At 26.0% G+C, this 19,344-nt stretch overlaps 1 protein-coding gene across 1 annotated transcript in view; it reads right to left on the bottom strand.

Annotated features, from left to right (window-relative positions):
* LOC107457170 (cell adhesion molecule Dscam1-like) overlaps nucleotides 1-13,785 on the bottom strand; it is a 269,534-nt gene extending 255,749 nt beyond the window's left edge. Inside the window, exon 1 of the mRNA XM_087165950.1 lies at nucleotides 13,136-13,785. Within this exon, the coding sequence (XP_087022076.1) occupies nucleotides 13,136-13,187 (52 nt within the window). The 5' untranslated portion in view covers nucleotides 13,188-13,785. The remainder of the gene's footprint in view (nucleotides 1-13,135) is intronic.
* Between the last annotated feature and the right edge of the window lie 5,559 nt (nucleotides 13,786-19,344).

Below are 19,344 nucleotides of genomic sequence, written 5' to 3'. Positions count from 1 at the left end.
AAAACACATTAAGCAAAAAATAGAAAATAAAAAATCATGAAAAACACAGACTAAAATACAAAACGTTACATAAAAAGCGTGTAATGGTTTCAAGCGTCTTTCCACTTACCGAAATCTTGCAAAAATGATTTAAAGTTTTATCGTACAAGTTTTCAAGATAAGTTTGCAAAATATGAAAATTAAAGCGTAAATAGAGAATAGTGGGATGTATTTTTGGGAGCGTTATTACGGTAGTTCAGCATCTCCCGTGATTTTTCCTAGAACTGACCCGAGAACTAGGATTTACCGTATCTTTAAGTCACTTATAAATCAAATCAATAAGGAGGAAAAATTATTATAAAATTACTGTACTAGTGTAAAAAAAAATTAAGATATAGGGTATTTAATGCCTTGATACCTGCCTTTAATATCTTTATTACGTATTCATTAGGTAGTTTTTCGTTCATATGGCAACGGTTTACCGATTACAAAATATAGATCTTATTACCACTCATTTAGTGTAAAGCACAAAACTATAAAGTAAATTTAAACGAATAAGTTGTTTTTACATCATGCTCTATAATAACGTCATAAACGTACCAAATTTTACCCTATTAACCAAATTTTATCTGAGATTATAAAGCTTTATTTTATTGCTAATTTTATCAAAATCATAAACAAAGACCTTCAGTAAAAATTAACAAGATTTTTGGCGTTATTATAGAAGCAGGAAAACAGTAAATTTTACCATATTCAGGTAATTTTCACCATGCTTTCCTCCTCATTGAAAATTTGCAGTCAATAAAGTCATTTCTATTATTAACAGTTTAAACTGAAAGTAACGAAGAAGAAAAAAAAATCATAAGCAGATATCCTTATCAAAACTGCTTAATTAAAAATGTCAATTCACTTACGAAAACAAACCTCAGAGAAACATTTCTGCCCTAACTTGACGGTAAACAGACAGCATATCACCAAAAGACATTCATGTCTCGAAAGTAAATAGGTTAAACTGCGTCACGTTTAAGACATATAGGTATACAATTTGCTGATGGTTGTTCACAAAATCTCTGCGTCTAAACTGCCTACACATCCCAGCGTGTTTAGGCAATATCGATTAAGTCTTTAGCCGTTAATTTCGAGTAAAAGCGTGGCAGAGAAACTCAAATTACTTTACCAAGTAATTGAAACTTCGCTTATTCCCTTAAGTATACTTACCTTCATCGTGGTTATTGTTTACTATGACAAACCTCGCAGCGCCTCACGTCGTTTTAGCTTTAGGCGAGACGACCGAAATTCGAGACGATATTTTCCTTGAGAAAATTCGAAAGCTCTCAGAATTGGCGATGAAATTTCATCACTGATGTAAGGTTTTAGGGTAATGATTATGTTGATGGTCGGATAACTTCAGAAAAAATTTAATGAATATCTAGTCTGAAGAGTAATTTAGAAAAGAGTTCATTTTCGATGGATGTATAAAATTCCAAACAATCTATTTTATTAATCCCAAACTTTGTATACTCTTCATCTACAGCTTTGAATCTCTCGGCATCAATAACTTAATTAATATTGCAATATATTTTATTAAACCGAAAAGAGCAAAAACAAATGTAATTTATATAATTGGTATTTCTAATAATACATTTTTCAATATTTTCAAACAAGTTTGCAAACAGTTTAAATGGAGACAGGTTAAAATCAAAATAAATAATCATGTTTAGTCTTTTTAAAATATTATAATACATAAATACACATTGCAATCATGATCTGCTACCTCTGCAAAAACATACTCTAATTGCAGGCATCAATATATATATATATATATATATATATATATATATATATATATATATATATATATATATATATATATATATATATATATATATATATATATATATATATATATCTATATATATATATATCTATATATATATCTATATATATATATATATATATATATATATATATATATATATATATATATATATATATATATATATATATATATATATATATATATATATATATATATATATATATATATATATATATATATATATATATATATATATATATATATATATCAGCTTATATGTAATATCCAGATTTCATTATCAGTCCAAAAAATTTCATAAAATTCCTGTTAAATTTGGAATAATCACTTGTGGGTCTAATACTTACTTAAAACCTGGTAGTATTTTCTCAAACTACATAAATAAAATTATTATCAGTATCAGAGAAGAAGAGTTTTCTTGGATTTTCACTAATAATCAACCTCTTGTAGAATTTAATTAACGAAATAAAAATACATTAATTGCGACTTCTAGTTTCTAAGATCTCTTCAATTTCATTCACCATTCTAAACAAAAAGATGTTCTTTCGAGTTATTACTATGTTAATAAAAATATCCTCAATTGAGGATTAGATTATACAGAATTCTGTTTAATAATTATCATTATAATGGAAAGCATATTTTTATTCCAATAGATGAAATACCACAAAGATCTAATTTCTGATCACTTCTAGCTAACTAATTTTTTCACTAACAGGAATTCTTTTTTTTAATATATAATTTATTTTTAGAATTTTTGATTATTTAATTATCGTTTTTCAGAATTACGCACATTTGTTGAACAGTATTTACTCCGTGGAATAATCATACTTAGTGATCAGGACAATAATATTAGTTTTAATTTTTTGTATTTAAGTATTAAGAAAGGAGAAAATATCTGCATTGTTGCCTTATACGAGTATGATAAAAGAAAGGATTTTAAATTTAATATAAAAAACTAATTACATAGATATTTTAATGTTTATAAATACATTTATTAAATACTATTTTTAACCAAATGAATAGAATAAAAAGTGTTTGTTGTAATGTTTATTTATATAAAAGACAAACTCTTTTTAAATTCTATTAAAAAAGCAATCCAAACAATGGATATCTAACTAATGTAATTAAACTTTATATAAAATCATTGAGTTAATTGTATGGCATAAATTTTATTGAATTTATTAAAAATTTCTTTACTAACTAAATTTATATTTTTATCATGTGCAAATCCAATTCGGGCGAATCCGTAGCTAAAAATTTTTTAATATTAAATAAAAAAAAAATTTCAAATATTATTTTTTATTTTATTATAATAATAATTTTTCCAAAAATCAACAAAATTAAAATTTTAAATTAAATGTTATATTAAATCTTGCTTAATATTAAATGTTGACCTTGTATCAATTATAAACTTTGAAATACCCAGTATCATATCGCAAATTCTAGGACAATGTTTTGAATAGACATTGAGTAGACAGATAAACTGGAATCAGCACAATTAAAATAAATTGTAGCATGACAAAGAATTATATTAAAATTTTATTGCTGAGAAACTGAAATTAGCATTCTGATACAATTTTATGAACTGGCATTTTGAAATTAAGACGCAGCCACTATCAGCAGTCAAAAAAGTGACGCGAGCATGACTGTCCGTTAAGATTTGAGTTCTTTTATTAATATCATATTGAAGTCTGAAAACTTTTTATTATTGATTGCATTCCTTGATTACCTTGATTACCTATATAGATTACCTTGTACCCTCTGTTCAATTTTCTTTTCAATAAAGTCATGTTTAAGAATGAAACTTAGCAAATTGTGGATTCTTTTTTCAATGATATTTTTTTAATGTTTTTTTTCAACATCATAAAATACTTTGCATCATATAAAGTTTTTTTCTTTTATATTTATGATTATATAATTAATGCACCTGAGTTTTGCTTATATTTGTCATATAAATATTTTCGATAACATCTATGAAAAACTAATTCGACTTTAAGGGAATAAATAATGGATGAGTACAATATTTGTTGCAGTTAATGTTAAAAGGAAATAATTTGTTTAACATCGAAATTTACTAAACGTGCAAGCAATCTGATATTGTTAAACTCACAAAAAGTAATAGACTACGATGCTTTGGACATCTATTATTATCTGATAATACAATTCTAGTAAAAAAGCACACACTAATTATCCTTTGGGAAACAGAAAATGAGGAACAACACCGATTAGGTGTGTGGCTTGGGCTTTCATATAGTAAATAAGGGAAACTGGATAGGACCAGATAGCAAAAAATACTTGGGATGGCAATGGCCTATAATAGGTTGTAGTGCCTTAAATGAAGAAGAATAAAAGTAATTATAGGGTATTTTCTTCAAGGGAACTAATGAAAACGGACACTACAATTTTTTTAGGCATAAGAATGATTGAAGAGAATGTTTGGGGTGGGATGGCCTGGTTGGTAGGTCGTTGAGCCCTTGTTCAAGAGGTCGTGAGTCCAATCTCAACCTGCCAAAGACTTTCCGTTTAGTAAATGGAGACTGGTGCCCGTTGAATCTGTCCACTCACGAAGTCTTCCAGGTTCCCATAACAAATCATACATCTAGGGGGGTACTGAATTGGAAATTGAACGTTCCCTAGTTCAAATTAAAATTACTATCTGTGGATGAATGAATGGATGTTTGAATGGGTACACCATATAAACGGGTTGTGATGTATGTGTGTGAGAGCACGCCCATTGTCTTAATGGTATACGGCAAAGCAAGAGAATATGTTTTCTGAATATTGCACTCAGATATTGTTATTTATGTTTTACCATATGAATTTTGTTAATTTTTAAGTCACAGAAAAGGAAGAATGCTAAGAAATTGCGTAAAAAAACTATACTCCTAAATTATCCAATTAGTTTTATAAAGTTAGATTTTCAAAATTATTTAATATTGCCCTGCAATTGATAATCGTAATATTATGATATATATTTTATTTAATTAGAAATTTATTATTTCCTTTTCAGAAGCTTGCCTTTATATTTTATTTCATATAATTTAATTTCATAATTTATTAAATTTCATTTTAATAAATTAAAAGGAAAATCTAACGACATAAATCGACATAAAATGACATTTCCTTTTAATTTATTAAAATGAAATTTTACCAACATAATTAAAAAATAAGTCTTATACAGCAGGAATTATATCTCATTTGTGAGATACAAACATGTCTAGAAAACTGAGTAATAAGGTAACAAAATTGATTCAGTCAAGACAAAGCTGAATTTGAAAATACAGTAAAAGATTAGATAATTATCTAAATTATCGAATGCTGATAAAGTACAAGTACCTCAAACATTCAAGAGAAAACATGTTTCAAAAGTAATACGCTGAGCTAATGACTTGTATTCCCGATAGAGTCTTCCCTATATCAAATTTCCAAATAAGTGAATTCTGAAATATTACTTTTCAAAAATATTCAACTGCAAATAGAGTTGTACGCTAATTAGATTTACTCTGAAGTGTCTTTTCTTATTTCACTATTTACTCAAAACAAAATTACTTTTATACTTTCACACTTTTTATTTACTTATTTTTTCTTGCAAGTTTCATTTTAACAGAAAACGAAAAAAAAATCTAATTTAGAGAATATGTATAACTTTTTTTTCCTGTTTTCATATACAGTGAAGAATATTTTAGAACCGAATATTTATTATTGTTTTAAACAAGACTTGGAAGAGCATAACTTAAAATATCAAAATAATAAATTTTGATGCATTTTTTATTTTATTTTACATATTTACATATTTTTATTCTATTTTGCCCCCACAGTTTGCATCATTGTATCGATTTTATAGTAAATGCAATTAAAATAAATACATTAAAAGAAGTTTAAGTCTTATGAAAATATGAAATTATAAATGCTTACAATATTTTGGCGAGAAAGTAGCGTATGTATTCTAAAAACAATCATTTCAGTTCGTAATTTCAAATTTTAAACTTTGCATTGAAAATGCAGAAACCTACCGAAGGAAGTGAAAATATAACTAACATTAATATACAAAATGTTTCTCTATTATCATTCAATCTACAATTAATTTGACACTAATAAGAAAATAGGAGTATATATAGGAGAACATCGCACAAATATACTACAGTTATAATGGGATACCATACTTAGTTCCAAGTTTCTTTTACAATTAGAATATTGAAATTGATTGCCAGAGTGATTAATTCAGATTGAGCGAAAGTAGGTAGGTAGATAGGAACGTTAAGTAAGTCGCACTAGAGCAGCACAATGGGCTATTGGCGCGGTCTGGGAAACATCTCTGATGATGATCCGAAGATCAAATCAGTGGCGATCAATCATGCAGATTATTAAAGTATTCCTGATTTTGATAATCTGCAAAGGGAATGGCTCCTCTACATTGGTAGCCTACAATCTGCAAGCTTAGACAAGCACTTAACGGTAGAGTAGGTTAACGAAGACCGATAACGTGCACCCTCGGTCCTTACGCAGACTGATCAAAGTGGTCACCCACCCGCTTACTGACCGCAGCCAGTGATGCTTGACTTCGATTGAACGGAAGTATGATAGACTTTACTATTTTTATGTTTGCTTTATGTTTATCTGGCATTATGATTTAGCGTACCGAGACTACATATATAAACAGTATAACAATGTTTAAAGATAATGTTAAAATGCTTCAATTTTTTATGAAATTAAAAATTTAAACTATTTCAATTTGTTATTCAAACTAGAGGGCACTCTCCTCAGCTTATAGATTAACAACAAGCAAAAATCACTTCCCATTCATTACTACTTATTGTGTCACACATTCTGTATTTATAATTAATCTATATAGATAATTAACAAGCAAAAAATAATTATCATTCATTACTATTTATTATGTCACACATTCTGTATTTATAAATTTAAATATCTTTTTTCCAAGTACAATTGATTATTTTTCAAATGCATTTAATTCTTCATTTTATTACGATTAACATATTAGCAAAATGTTCCTGAACAAATTATAATAATAAATACACTTTGCTGACAAAATTATCCTTTTGTTTAAAAATACACCGATTTTTAAGGAAAAAGAAAGATAAATAAATGAAAAGCAACCTTGAGAGTTAGTAAGGAAGGTAGCGAGCAAAGTGTATAGTTATTATAATTTATGTTAGAAAATTTTGCTAATATGTTAATCGTAACAAAGGAAATAATTAAATGGATTTGAGACATAATCTACTAGAAAAAAAAAATATTTAAATTTATAAATACAGAATGTGTGAAAAAATCGATATCAATGTAAAGATTTGCAGCTGAGCAATGTCAAATCTTATTCTCTTATTTTTTTTATTTTATTGTATTTATTTATTTATTTTTAATTTTGACAATAGGTCAATAGCATACTTATAAAATGAAAATTTCGAGAGAGATAAGTTTATTTTTCGACAACAATAGATAAAGAATAATTTAAAGCAAAAAAAGGAAAACATGTTCTTGAAAAACACTTAAAATTATAATTATATCCAAAGAAATTGCAGTTTTGGTTTAAAAAAAACGCGTGTTAAATTTATAAATGGAACTGACCCATTCAGCACATCCGATTGATTTCAGCTCTGTAAGTGCATTTTAATGGGCAAAAGAACAGCTCACATGGTCTTTCAGCTCATACGTTTGATAGTTAATAAGTTGATAATTTTGCCCAAACGATACATTTAGTTACAAAATAAAAATTTTAAAGGAGACTTTTTGATAAGCATATTTTTCTTTCACTCCACTCAGATATTTGACTCTCAAACATTTGACTCTCAAATATTTGACTACAACTATTGCCCTATCCGGAAAATACTTGGATGGTTGTAATATTAAAGACAGGAAAGTTAGTTTCTGTTAATGCTAATTTAAATTTTCACGAGTTTCTCCATGATTTCTGGAAATACCATCATTACTTGAAAACTTACAGCAAAGCTATAAGGCTCATTTATTGAAAGATAATTTTAAGGATTTTTTTATGATTATTTATTTATTTTTCTAATATATTTTATAATTACAACAAAATGCAGAGGAGAATAAACAAAGCTTTCAAGTATTTAGTTCAACTAAGTTAAACATACTCGTCGTTTACGGACTCTATTTTGTGTAGTGGATAATAATCTATATTATTTCTGTTATTTATGTTTATTCCAGAGATATTTCTCTAATCTAACAATGAGAAAAAGAGCAAGAAATATGCTTTCAATTATTTGATTCGAGATATTTAAACTTTTTAGTCTTCTGTGGATGCAACTTTGTGGAGTGGATTTGTGCAATTTCACTTTGGCTTAAAGGAAAATAAACTAATGACTAAATAAAAAATTTTGTGTGCAAATGTTTTTCTTTATAAATTTTGTGGTACTAAATTGAAATACGATACATATTTTGAAACCACTTAAAATAAAGAGTTGACTTAAAATGAGTCCATTCATGAAAGCTTTTCAATCGGTATATGCACAGAGAAAATAAAAGTTGTGGTAAAATTACCGTACTGTATGGTAATGATATTTCTACTAAAGAAACAATAATTCTGTTTAATAAAATCAAAATATACGCTATTTAAACTAATCATTTGATTTTTTTTTCTTTATATAGTTGCGGTTTACCTGAAATTCTGATTTAAAAGCTTATAATATTTTTCAAATGTAACAGAGAGAAAAGGAGCAAGAAATATGTTTTAAAATGTTTGATTCAAGATATTTAAACCTTTAAGTCTTCTATGGCTGCGATTTTGTGAAGTGCGTTTGTTTTTATACATTATAGTATTTATTACTACACAATTAGTAAACGTACGAAACTGAAAAGAAAATTTAACCGAATAAATGATCTTTGTCATGCACTAAAGTATGAGTATGAAATTAGCAAATATTACCACCTTTACTAAATTTTATTCAATATTATAAAACCATATTTCATTGTTAATTTTACAAAAGCCGTTACCAAAATATTTCGGTAAGAACTACTGAACTTTTTGTTGTTCTAATGCTGCCAATGGGCAACTATTTGCTTTAATATTGCTAAACCAACGTAATATAACCAACGTGAATATTGCTAAATATTGCCAACATCAAAACGCGTGAATCATTTACCCAAGGAGATAAGGATTCTTATCCGGTGCTTTCAGAAATTTTTTACAAGGCTTTTTTTACTCATTAGTTATTATTAAATTAATTTTATATTAGTAATATTTAAATTAATTTTTTATTAGTAAATTAAGCCATAATTTTCTAGTAGTTTGGACCATAATTGTTTCTCAGAGTATAAAATGTATGCTACATCTATGAACAAATAGATTTTGTAATTGGGTGAAATAATTTTTCGATTCCATTTTGCTAGATGTGACTAAACATATAGTTGAAATGAAAACTAAAGGAGACTCTCTAGAATAAACTACTAATCAGACAATATTTTTGGTATAGCAACTCCCAATACTTTGGTGATTTAGAATGTAATTTTAATGTATTTTTGGATTAAGGATTGATTACTCAATTCATCGAAAAAATGTATGTTTATTTAGAGTAAGAAGGTTCTTGTGCCTGACACCTTTCCACACACATGAAAGTTTTATCATAATAAAAGAAAATGTCGCTATTTTAAATGCCTTGATCTAAATTGAACCCGATCTAAATTGAATTGAATTTAACTCATTTAGTATATAGAAAAAACTAAACTAATATTTTATAAGAAAATGTATAGATTAAATCGAAAATTAATTTTAATTCCCTTCGCAAAAGAAAACAAATCCTAATGCATAAAAAAATGAGGAAAACATATTTCTGAAATCAGATTCTGAGTAATAACTTGTAATACAAATGAATTAATTGCATTGTTCTCATTTTTTAATACAAGAAAATGCATTCTAATGACAATGAAATGAAGCGATGCGTAAAAAAATGCCTAAAACCCTTTCATTTATTTAAACAGTTTATTTCTTGGATTCCATTAGCAATAATACTTATTTTTACTTGCTAATAGGATGATAAAACTTTATTAATGAATTAATTTCTAATTCTTAACTCTAAGTTAATTATATTTCTTCTTAATATTTTAAAAAGAGCGAACACATTTTGAAAAAAGAAAGCTTGGAAAATTGCTACTTTAAGATTTAAATACCAAATTATGTAAAGGAGAACAAAGAAAGTGAAGGTATAATTAATTTTACAATTGATTTGCTCATATTAATAATTTAATAATTTTTAAATAAAAGAATCTCTTTTACACTGATTATATAAGTTATTAGATTTAAACAAGATAATTCATTAGATATTTTAATTTATTAGATTTAAATTTATTTGCTAACAATAAAACCTACTTTTAGTTAGAAGTTTTACATTTTAATAGTAATATCTAATCATTTTCCAGTTAATTTTACTAATCACTTGTGGCTCAATTAAAATTTTAGGTTTGCATTTACTCTTTTGATGTTTACAGTGTCATTAAGACTTAAACCGTAACCGACAATATTAATTATTCATGATTCACCATCTTCAATCCAATAAATTGGAAAGATGGCTGTTGATCCTGTTGTACTGGTGTATGACAACCTGGAAAAAACAGTCGGTTTTTTATAATTATAAGATCATTAAAATTTATTCAGGTCATACTTAAAATGTTCTTCAGATTTTTTAGTTCTCATGTTACAGTTGTGATAGCAGGGTCCAAATAATAGTAGCATGGCCTACAGTTTTTGTTGTTCGCCATGTTGTTTTAACGAATTCCAGCTATTATTTTTTTTAAAAAAAAAGTGATAAACTTGGCTGCTGATGAGTGACAACACTTTTTATTTTATAAATGGAATTATTTATAATATTACGTTAATAATTTTATCTTATTGTATTGTATTGTATTATATTATATATTATTGAATTATTTAAAATTAAAAAAAACTTTTTTTTAGCTTGGTTTGGTCTCGTTTCATTTTACACGGAAAAACATGCACAAAAGCAACCTCACTTTCTGGATATTTACGCTATATGTGTAAATTTGTGAAGGCAAATATCACACCTTCCGTACAGAAAATATTAAGGCTTTCGAACTATAAAATTTATCGTACGGAATTTGGCTTCATTCAACTCAGCGAAAAAAATGCATGGAAAATTTTGCATCTTTTATTTCGTTAGAAATATTTAAATTTTTGACCTGATGATGTTTTTTCTTTTCGCCTTTCATCATAACGAGCTAAGTCATATATATTTTTACTTTTTTATATATTTTGCTATTGATAAATTTTTCCCATTAGTAAAAGCACGTTTATGGTTTTTAAATCAATTTTTGAATGCAAACAATTTTTTTCTGCTAATTGAAAATTGAGAAGTGCATTAAGATCAATTTTACATTCTCGAAACTATTATAATTGTATAAGTATAAATCAAAAATTTGAGCTAAATTGTTTAAAATATTTTCAATAAGAATACAAACAAGAAGTTGAAATAATTTTTCTGAAGTACGAAAAGATTATAAGTGGTTTTATCCTAATTATATGGTGAAAAATGAATGTGACGGAAAAGCATTTAATAACTTTTTAGCATCTTTTTTCCACTACTACTTATTCACTTAATTAACACGTTGACGCACACTTTTAATTTGATCGTGCTCAGAAAGCTATTTGTTTAATTTTTTAAGTTTGCCCCGTATGAAATTGAGGGCCACTTGTATGTTTGGAAGCATAAATTATCACATTTTGTCAGAGTTTTTCCATGAAATTCTCTCGACGGCTATAACCATAATTTTTTCACCACGACATTTTTTATCTGCGAACAAACAAAATAAAGAACTTATATGTTTTGTGTACTGTTATACATCTCCTAATAATCTCTTAATCAATGTATTACCAAATAATTAAAAACATAAATGCTTTAGTTTACTTTATACAAATAATTTTTATTTTTTATTAGTTAAAATGTGTAGGAACAGGATGTTTACCGATCACGAAAATTTCTGAGATCTTTATTCCAAATTTGAAGATTTTAAAAGATTTTTGCACTAACTAATTTTTTAGATACAATCTCTCTTATGAATCTGTTATTGAAGAATAGGAATTAATTTTTAAAATGAAATGGTAATTAACCGATCCACAAAAAAGAATTTTGTTTGAGACAGTGATATCCTAAGGACGGCTATAGTCGTCATTTGTGGTGACGTGTCATTATATATTTTATGCAATCTTTTTCCCCTGCTCTTTCCAAGGAAAAACATTCCTACTGATAACATTAATTAACCATTTCCTCAAACAGTACTTTTAATATCAGGTACACTAAATTGTTTTGCTAATTTCCATGCCTACATAATGCAAATATTCAAAAAGCTTTGTGCAATAAATAAGTTTCAAAATGCAAATAGGTTTTTATTTTCTAAACAGAAAAAAGAAACATAATTGCAAACATAATCTCATGAAAGGTCTTGTTTAAATATTTGTTACAAAAATATATCAATAGAAAATTTACAAAGGAAAAGAATTTTTTTACGTGCAAATATTATATTATTTTATGCAAATATTAATAATTGTTTAAATTACAATTTAAAAGAAATACATAATTTGCTTAAGACTGTTGTTCTTTAACTTCTTATTTACCATAAGTATGGTTTATTTACCATATATATATATATATATATATATATATATATATATATATATATATATATATATATATATATATATATATATTAGACTGAAATATATATTAATAATTCTGCGAATTTTATCTAATATACAAAATAACCTAATTTAGCGTTAAGATAATGTTAGATATAGCCTTTTGTTCTATTTAACAGGCTTATATTAATTTAGACAATTTTGCCTAAAATATTAAATCCTAATTTTATATAAACATTATTAAAGACTAGTATTATAAGAACAAATAGCCATTAATTTTGTCACCTTTGACTATTACGGAATTTTAGCACATTATAGATGTTTGGACAGAATGATAACATTCTTAAATCATGATGAATTGATATTACTTATAAATTATGATTTTTTTTTAAGAAATAGTGAATATGTTTTCTTCTTTAGCAAGCTTATGTAGCTACAAGATTTTTATAAATATTCATTTGAGTATAAAAATAATTTCTGATCAATTACTTCTTGAAACACACTGTGTTATTATAGAAAAATGTTTTTTCTTCGTATTTTTGGAAGAAAAATATCTTTTCGATTTGCAGGACGATTTTAAAAGGTGTATATAGATGAATAATCTGTGTATTTCTATTATATCAAACTATTTCCTTTTCACATTTTACGACATTATATCTTCATTTCATATTGATAAATGAAAAGTCAGTACTTACCTAATGAATAGAAAAAAACTATGGAGAATATTTCTAACAATGAAAAGCCCATTTGTACAATATATTGTTATGGTCTTATAAATTAATAAAACACATATTCACAGATTCACTTTAATTAAAAAATTAAATTAAGTTCATGTTGTTTTCACGTTTTGCAGTGTTCGAAATATTAATAATGTTTAAATAAAAGCACACTAGTACATCCACGTTCGTATTTGTCATTTTTATAAAAAGCAAATTAGAGTATACTGTTTATTCTTAATAGTCTTAATATAGTTAAACTATCATAATAATTATTATATCCATTAATGTTTTCTTTCAAATGCATTTAAGAGGCATGAAACACAGAATACTATGTTCAGCACACGTGGATAGATAAAATTAATTTTATTCATGTATTTCCATAACATTTCATGAAAGAATGTGACACCATTTAATAATATTTAATTAATATCCACAAATAAAGAATATGTTGCGTTTGAGTTAGACGAAGCACTAAACAATTCAGTTGTTTTCGATTAGAGCGGCATCAAAAAACACGTGGTTTTTGAGTGTAACAAGGGATGAAAATCACCTTAGCTCAACACATCGTATCAAAACATTCCACGCGGTGGTTATGGATCTTAGTGATCCTTGTTCAAGACTGCCAATCGGATGAAGTGAATGTTTTCGCCAAGTATAATTCCTTCACGACTTTGGCGATGGCGGGAATGCCGCCAAAGTCAAATACCTGTCACAAACTTGTTTACTTTCAGCGATCTCTTTAAATATTTGATTCCCTCTGAAATTGTTTCAAATTTATCGTAATTATCATCGGCTCTGTGATAGTCTATGTTTTGATTTCACTTGCAAACTTTCTTCTTTTTAATCATAATTTAAAAACTTAACATTTGATCGTTTTTTCTAAAAATACACAATTTTTTTAAAGTAATTTCTTGTAAAAGGAGTTAAATGCTAAAATTAAAATTTAAATTTAATGGTAATTTAATAATTTTATCATTTATAAGAAATGGAAACTAAAAAAAAATAAATAATATAACAGGAAAAAATAAATAATGTAACAAGAAAAAATAAATAAAAGAACAAAAAATTAAAAGCTTAAATTTTCAGTTTAAGAAAATCGTAACCTGTCATTCGTTTACGTGAAACTCTTGCCTTTCCTCCTAGAAAATATCTAAAAAAATACAAATTCTGTCTGAAATTTATTCAAAAAACTAGTTGTCATTTAAACTTTTGTATAAATTTATTTGTGAACAATTTAATTTAAATAAGATTCATATTGTCACAGATTTAAACATCATTAAAATTCCGCTCCGAAATTTCCAAAGTAACTTTGGTTTGATAATCGTCATCTCACATATGTCGAGTTACACATTATGGGGGAGACAAGTATCGCGTTCAGAGTGTGATCTGAAATCTCTATGACATTTGAATCTAACAGTGTGAAAATAACATAACTGAGACAGTGCAGAGGCAGACATTTCGAAATTAATAATTCCATCAAGTAAATAAAATTTTGCTTTGAGCAATAAAATAGTGCAATTATAAATGTTAGTTAAATTTCTTCTATTTCTTCACTTTTAATCTACGTAAAGAGTCAACATTCCATTTTTTGAAAAGTGTATATTTTTTGTTAAATGGATATTTTTTATAGATTTAAGAGTTTTCTTCCATATATATTCAACCAGACAATAAAATACAAAGCAGTTATAAACAATAATAAAAACAATGAATCAAAAAAATGCAGCACTACATAATATTTCTATTCTATAAATATTTAGATTTTTCTGAGAAAAATTTTAATTTAAAGCTTCAAAAGGTTTTATATAATATGACCAAAAATAATAGTAAAAACTGCAAAATTGGCATGATTTCTGTTCACAAAACTTACTATTCTAGCATATATCATAACCAGTTCAAGTTTTTTTCTTATCGAAAATAATATTAAAACGTAAGAATTTTCTACTGGCAAGAAGATTGCAAAGTTTAAATCTTTTGTTATGTATCAGAATGGTTTTTCATACAAATATAAAAAGTAAATCTGCATTGGGTATTTCTGGGAAAATCGCATAGTTAAGATAATGTATGGAAAAGTTTTTGCATGTTTTGCATTATATTGGAGAAGAAAATAAAAAATATTATTGATTGTTCGCGAGCCGTCATTGTGAAGAGGATCGATCAAAATCGTAAACTAAAAAATTTATTCTCATAAATGTTTTTTTCTCATTTATAAATAAATAATTTGATACATATTTTTTAAAACGTCATATGTTTATTTTTAACACCGTATAATTTTAAATAAAATTTTATAAATATTTATCTGTATTTAAATTTTTATTATTACAATTTTACGATGTGGCTTGAAACAAAGGAGTCCTTTAACACAGTCAATAGACATGTAGTGACTCTTTCTCTTTTCAAATGATATATTTTTTGATAACAGATAACTTTTCGTTATTTTAAATAGAGGAAAAAGATTTCTCTTATATACATGGATAGTAAAATATTAAATATTAATACAAATGCTTACTATATGCCTAATTATTTTCTTGGTGTGCTTCACTCCTCTCCATCAGCAATTAAATGTATAATAATATAATCATATTTAAGTAAGTTCTTAATATTTTTTTTAACTTTGAAAGGGTTGTTTTGTTGTATAGTTATACTAAGTTTCTTTATATAAATAAACAATGCACTTAAGTATTAAATAATATGCAGTGGTAAAAAGAATATGATTTTACAACAAACAGTATTTTGTATTAAATACACAAGTGGGCGACCTTGCATTGATGAAGGTAGTCCTTTGAGCATCCGAAACAGCTGTCTGCATTTATAAATACTTTTTGTGCTCTAAACGTTGTTTACCTTAGTTAGTATTTCGTATTATCCTTTAATTGTTTGCTACATGACAATTTTCGTGAGTAATTAAAACATACTATCATGGGTTTATAGTTTTATAATGAAATCTGACAGTAAATTTGAAAATTAAAACAATTAAAGATATTTTTCATTTTGAAAAACAGTAATAATTCAGAATACCTTTAATTTTTATGCATCGAAAAGCATATGAGACAGCTGAATTATATACCGTTTATTAGAAGGCATAACTCCCCGTTAATTCTAAACATGGCATATTAATACACTTGGTATACAGAAATGCATTGCAGGGATGAATTTACAATTATCTATAATTTGTAATCGAAGCTATTCGAACAATTTCGTATTTTTTCCACCTTATAATGCATATTTTAAATTTATATAAAAATTTGTATACGATATAGTTAAAATAGTTTTCGATTATTTTTAATTAAAATAATAAAGAAAAATAATGAATAGTTACGAAATCTTTTAATATTATATGATATAGATATATTTTATCTTCCATGGATATTGAACTAGCTATCTTTAAAAAAAGAATTTCATTGATATGAGTAAATTTTTTTATTCACTTTAAGTTCCTTGAAAATTAACGTTATGCACAAAATCTGAATTAAGCGTTAAAAAGTTCAATTTTTTGACTGCTTCTCTCCCACCATTTCCAAATTAGGCCTACCCCAATATTTTAAGGGTTAATAATCCATACCCATTGAAAAAAGGTATGCATATTCATAGAAAGCCCATTTTTGTGTCATATTTTGTAACTTCATATATCGTCTGCACTAATTAGAAAACATATCTAAGAATTGCTTATTCGAAAGCATATCTATATCCTCGAACTATTAAAATTGAAACGTACTACTCAAAAAATTGATCATTAGATTAAATATTTATTCTGGGTTTTAATTTTTAACTCTCTTTACTCCTGTAGAAAACAAAAATTATCATATTTAAAATTAATTTTAGACTGTGGTGAAACAATCTTGAATTGAAAGACAAATAACTGACATTTACTCTATTTTGAAATTAAGAAAGTCTAGAACACATTTTCACAACTTTAAAAAACGTACTTTTTTAACACGTAATTTATATTTCAATTTTCTGAATCTTCTAAAAATACTATATTTTGAATAAAGTATATTATTTTGAAATTTTTCATACTTGTGTATAGAGTGAAAAATAAATAAAAAATTTCTTAACAAGTTTGATTGATCAAATTTTAACGAGGTATGATCAAATTTTAACTGTCAGAGGATCTAACCTTAAATATGCTATCTAAACGTTTGTATTGTATTTAAAATTATAAAAATCAGAAACAAAAAATGCTTTTTGAAGCCTAAACATTACCCTTTAAAGATTTTTCTGCATTATTGATCATTGCATCCTTAACCATCAAAATATGAGGTGTAGCCACAATATTGAAATTGTGGTCATAATAAAATCAGGAAAGTGGACAACATTTTATTAACCCTGTAAGAAGCTAAGTTTAAAAAAAATATCTTATTACTATTTGTTACTTTTTGTTCTTAAATTTATCAATGGTTGAAAATGCTTAAACTGTAAAAAATGAATTTTTACACCATTTTAAACTACGTAATTGTAAGTGACAATATCTAAATTTTTAAGAAATGTATTGTTCAGTTTAATAATATTAACGAAAATTGGAGGTCGTATTTAAAAATAAGACCTCTTTGCGACGGCAAAATATGCAAAAATCGAAATTAATATTAAGGGTTCATGCTAATATGAAGAAATTAATATTAAGACAATTATATTAAGAAAATTATATTAAGAAATTAATATTAAGGAATGGTCATTAAGATTTTTCCTTAAGATAATGCTTACACGTCTTCTGATAGGCTTTATAAAAAATTGAATTTTCTTAGAGAAAGAACTTAACTTGAGGAAATACTAGCATTTTAAAATGTTAATGCTTTTTTTATATAAAATCATTTATTATTCGTTAATACAAATGCTCTATAATTATACAAAAATGTCCCTATCGCTAAAAAAGTGGTAAAAAAATTCTGGTTAAAAAAAAAAACATGCTACATTATAAATTTTTTTTAAATAAAATATGCATCTCAAAATTACAAAATATATTTTTTTTAAATTTCCCGAATATAATTTAGAGTTAAATAACTAAAATATGTAATTTTTAAAAAAATTTTATACAATTGTTTTTAAATGGTTTGGAGACATTACATTGTTAAATTATAAGAATTTAAGGAAAAAATCCGTTGAAGTTTCAGTATAATTTATGAAAAGAATTGTGAGAAAAATCAAGTCCTACTTTGACTTTCTAAACAATATAAAATCACAAGTTCATTCATCATCTTAGATAGAAATTATTCCATAAATATTTATGCAATTAACAGAACTTATGATATTTAAGGTTATTTTAAACAAACCTCTTTAACTTAGTATGTGTATCAAAATTTAATTGTGTAATCATAGTTAATAAGAAACCCTCATATCTTTCATTATTAGATAGATTTTATAATTTACTAAGACAAGTATGAAAACTTTAATATATTATTTTATACGCGACTTATACTTGACTATCTAATATATTGTGTTTCGACAGTAATTCCTTGCTTAAGCATTTTTTTCGAAAAGCTTTCAATATTTTTATTTTTAAAATTTACCTTTATTCGAAATACGCTACCGCATGTCTGAGGATTGATTAGTAGCATGATGAAAGGTTATATAAAAGGAAATAGCTCGTTAAAAATAGTTTAAGATTTACATTAGAATTAAATATTTGTTTTAAAATGTGATGTTCTAAATATATAAGTTTGAAGTGCCAAAGTGTGTGACCTGGCGAACCTGTAAACTTGAATGTATCTTCTATATATTCTCTGAAATCTTCTTCCTGAAGTATAACGAACTGAGCTGAGAAAAGATTCACCATATGATGAATAAAATAGTTAAAGGTTGTAAGAATCGTCGACAATAGATGGCGCTGCGAGATAAAAAAAAACTTAAGAAAAAAAAGAAGCTGGAGGCTGTTCTCTAGCTTGGTGTGAGGAGAAGGGAATGTTCTATGATGGAGCGCGAAGTTTCATTGATTATGTGATTAATTACTATTATTTTCTATATACTTCATGTTTGTGCCGTGGCATAAGAATGCATCTAAATAAAATCGTTTATGCCAAGAAAGGTTTATGGTGAAATCATTTCACATTGAAAAATCTGAAAAAGAACCTGCGAAATATTACTGGCGCAGCCGCCGAAGATGATGCAGAACCAAAAACCAGGTGAGAGCTCACTTTATATTTGTAAATGTATGCTCCCATAAATAAGTAATTATAATTATTTGGGCGAAAATT

This window comes from Parasteatoda tepidariorum, chromosome 6 (assembly GCF_982258835.1).
Source record: "Parasteatoda tepidariorum strain Cologne lab strain chromosome 6, Ptep-v5.0, whole genome shotgun sequence".
Classification (NCBI taxonomy): Eukaryota; Metazoa; Arthropoda; class Arachnida; order Araneae; family Theridiidae; genus Parasteatoda; species Parasteatoda tepidariorum.
Note: the sequence above shows the minus strand (reverse complement) of the source record. Positions and strands in the feature narration are given on the sequence as shown.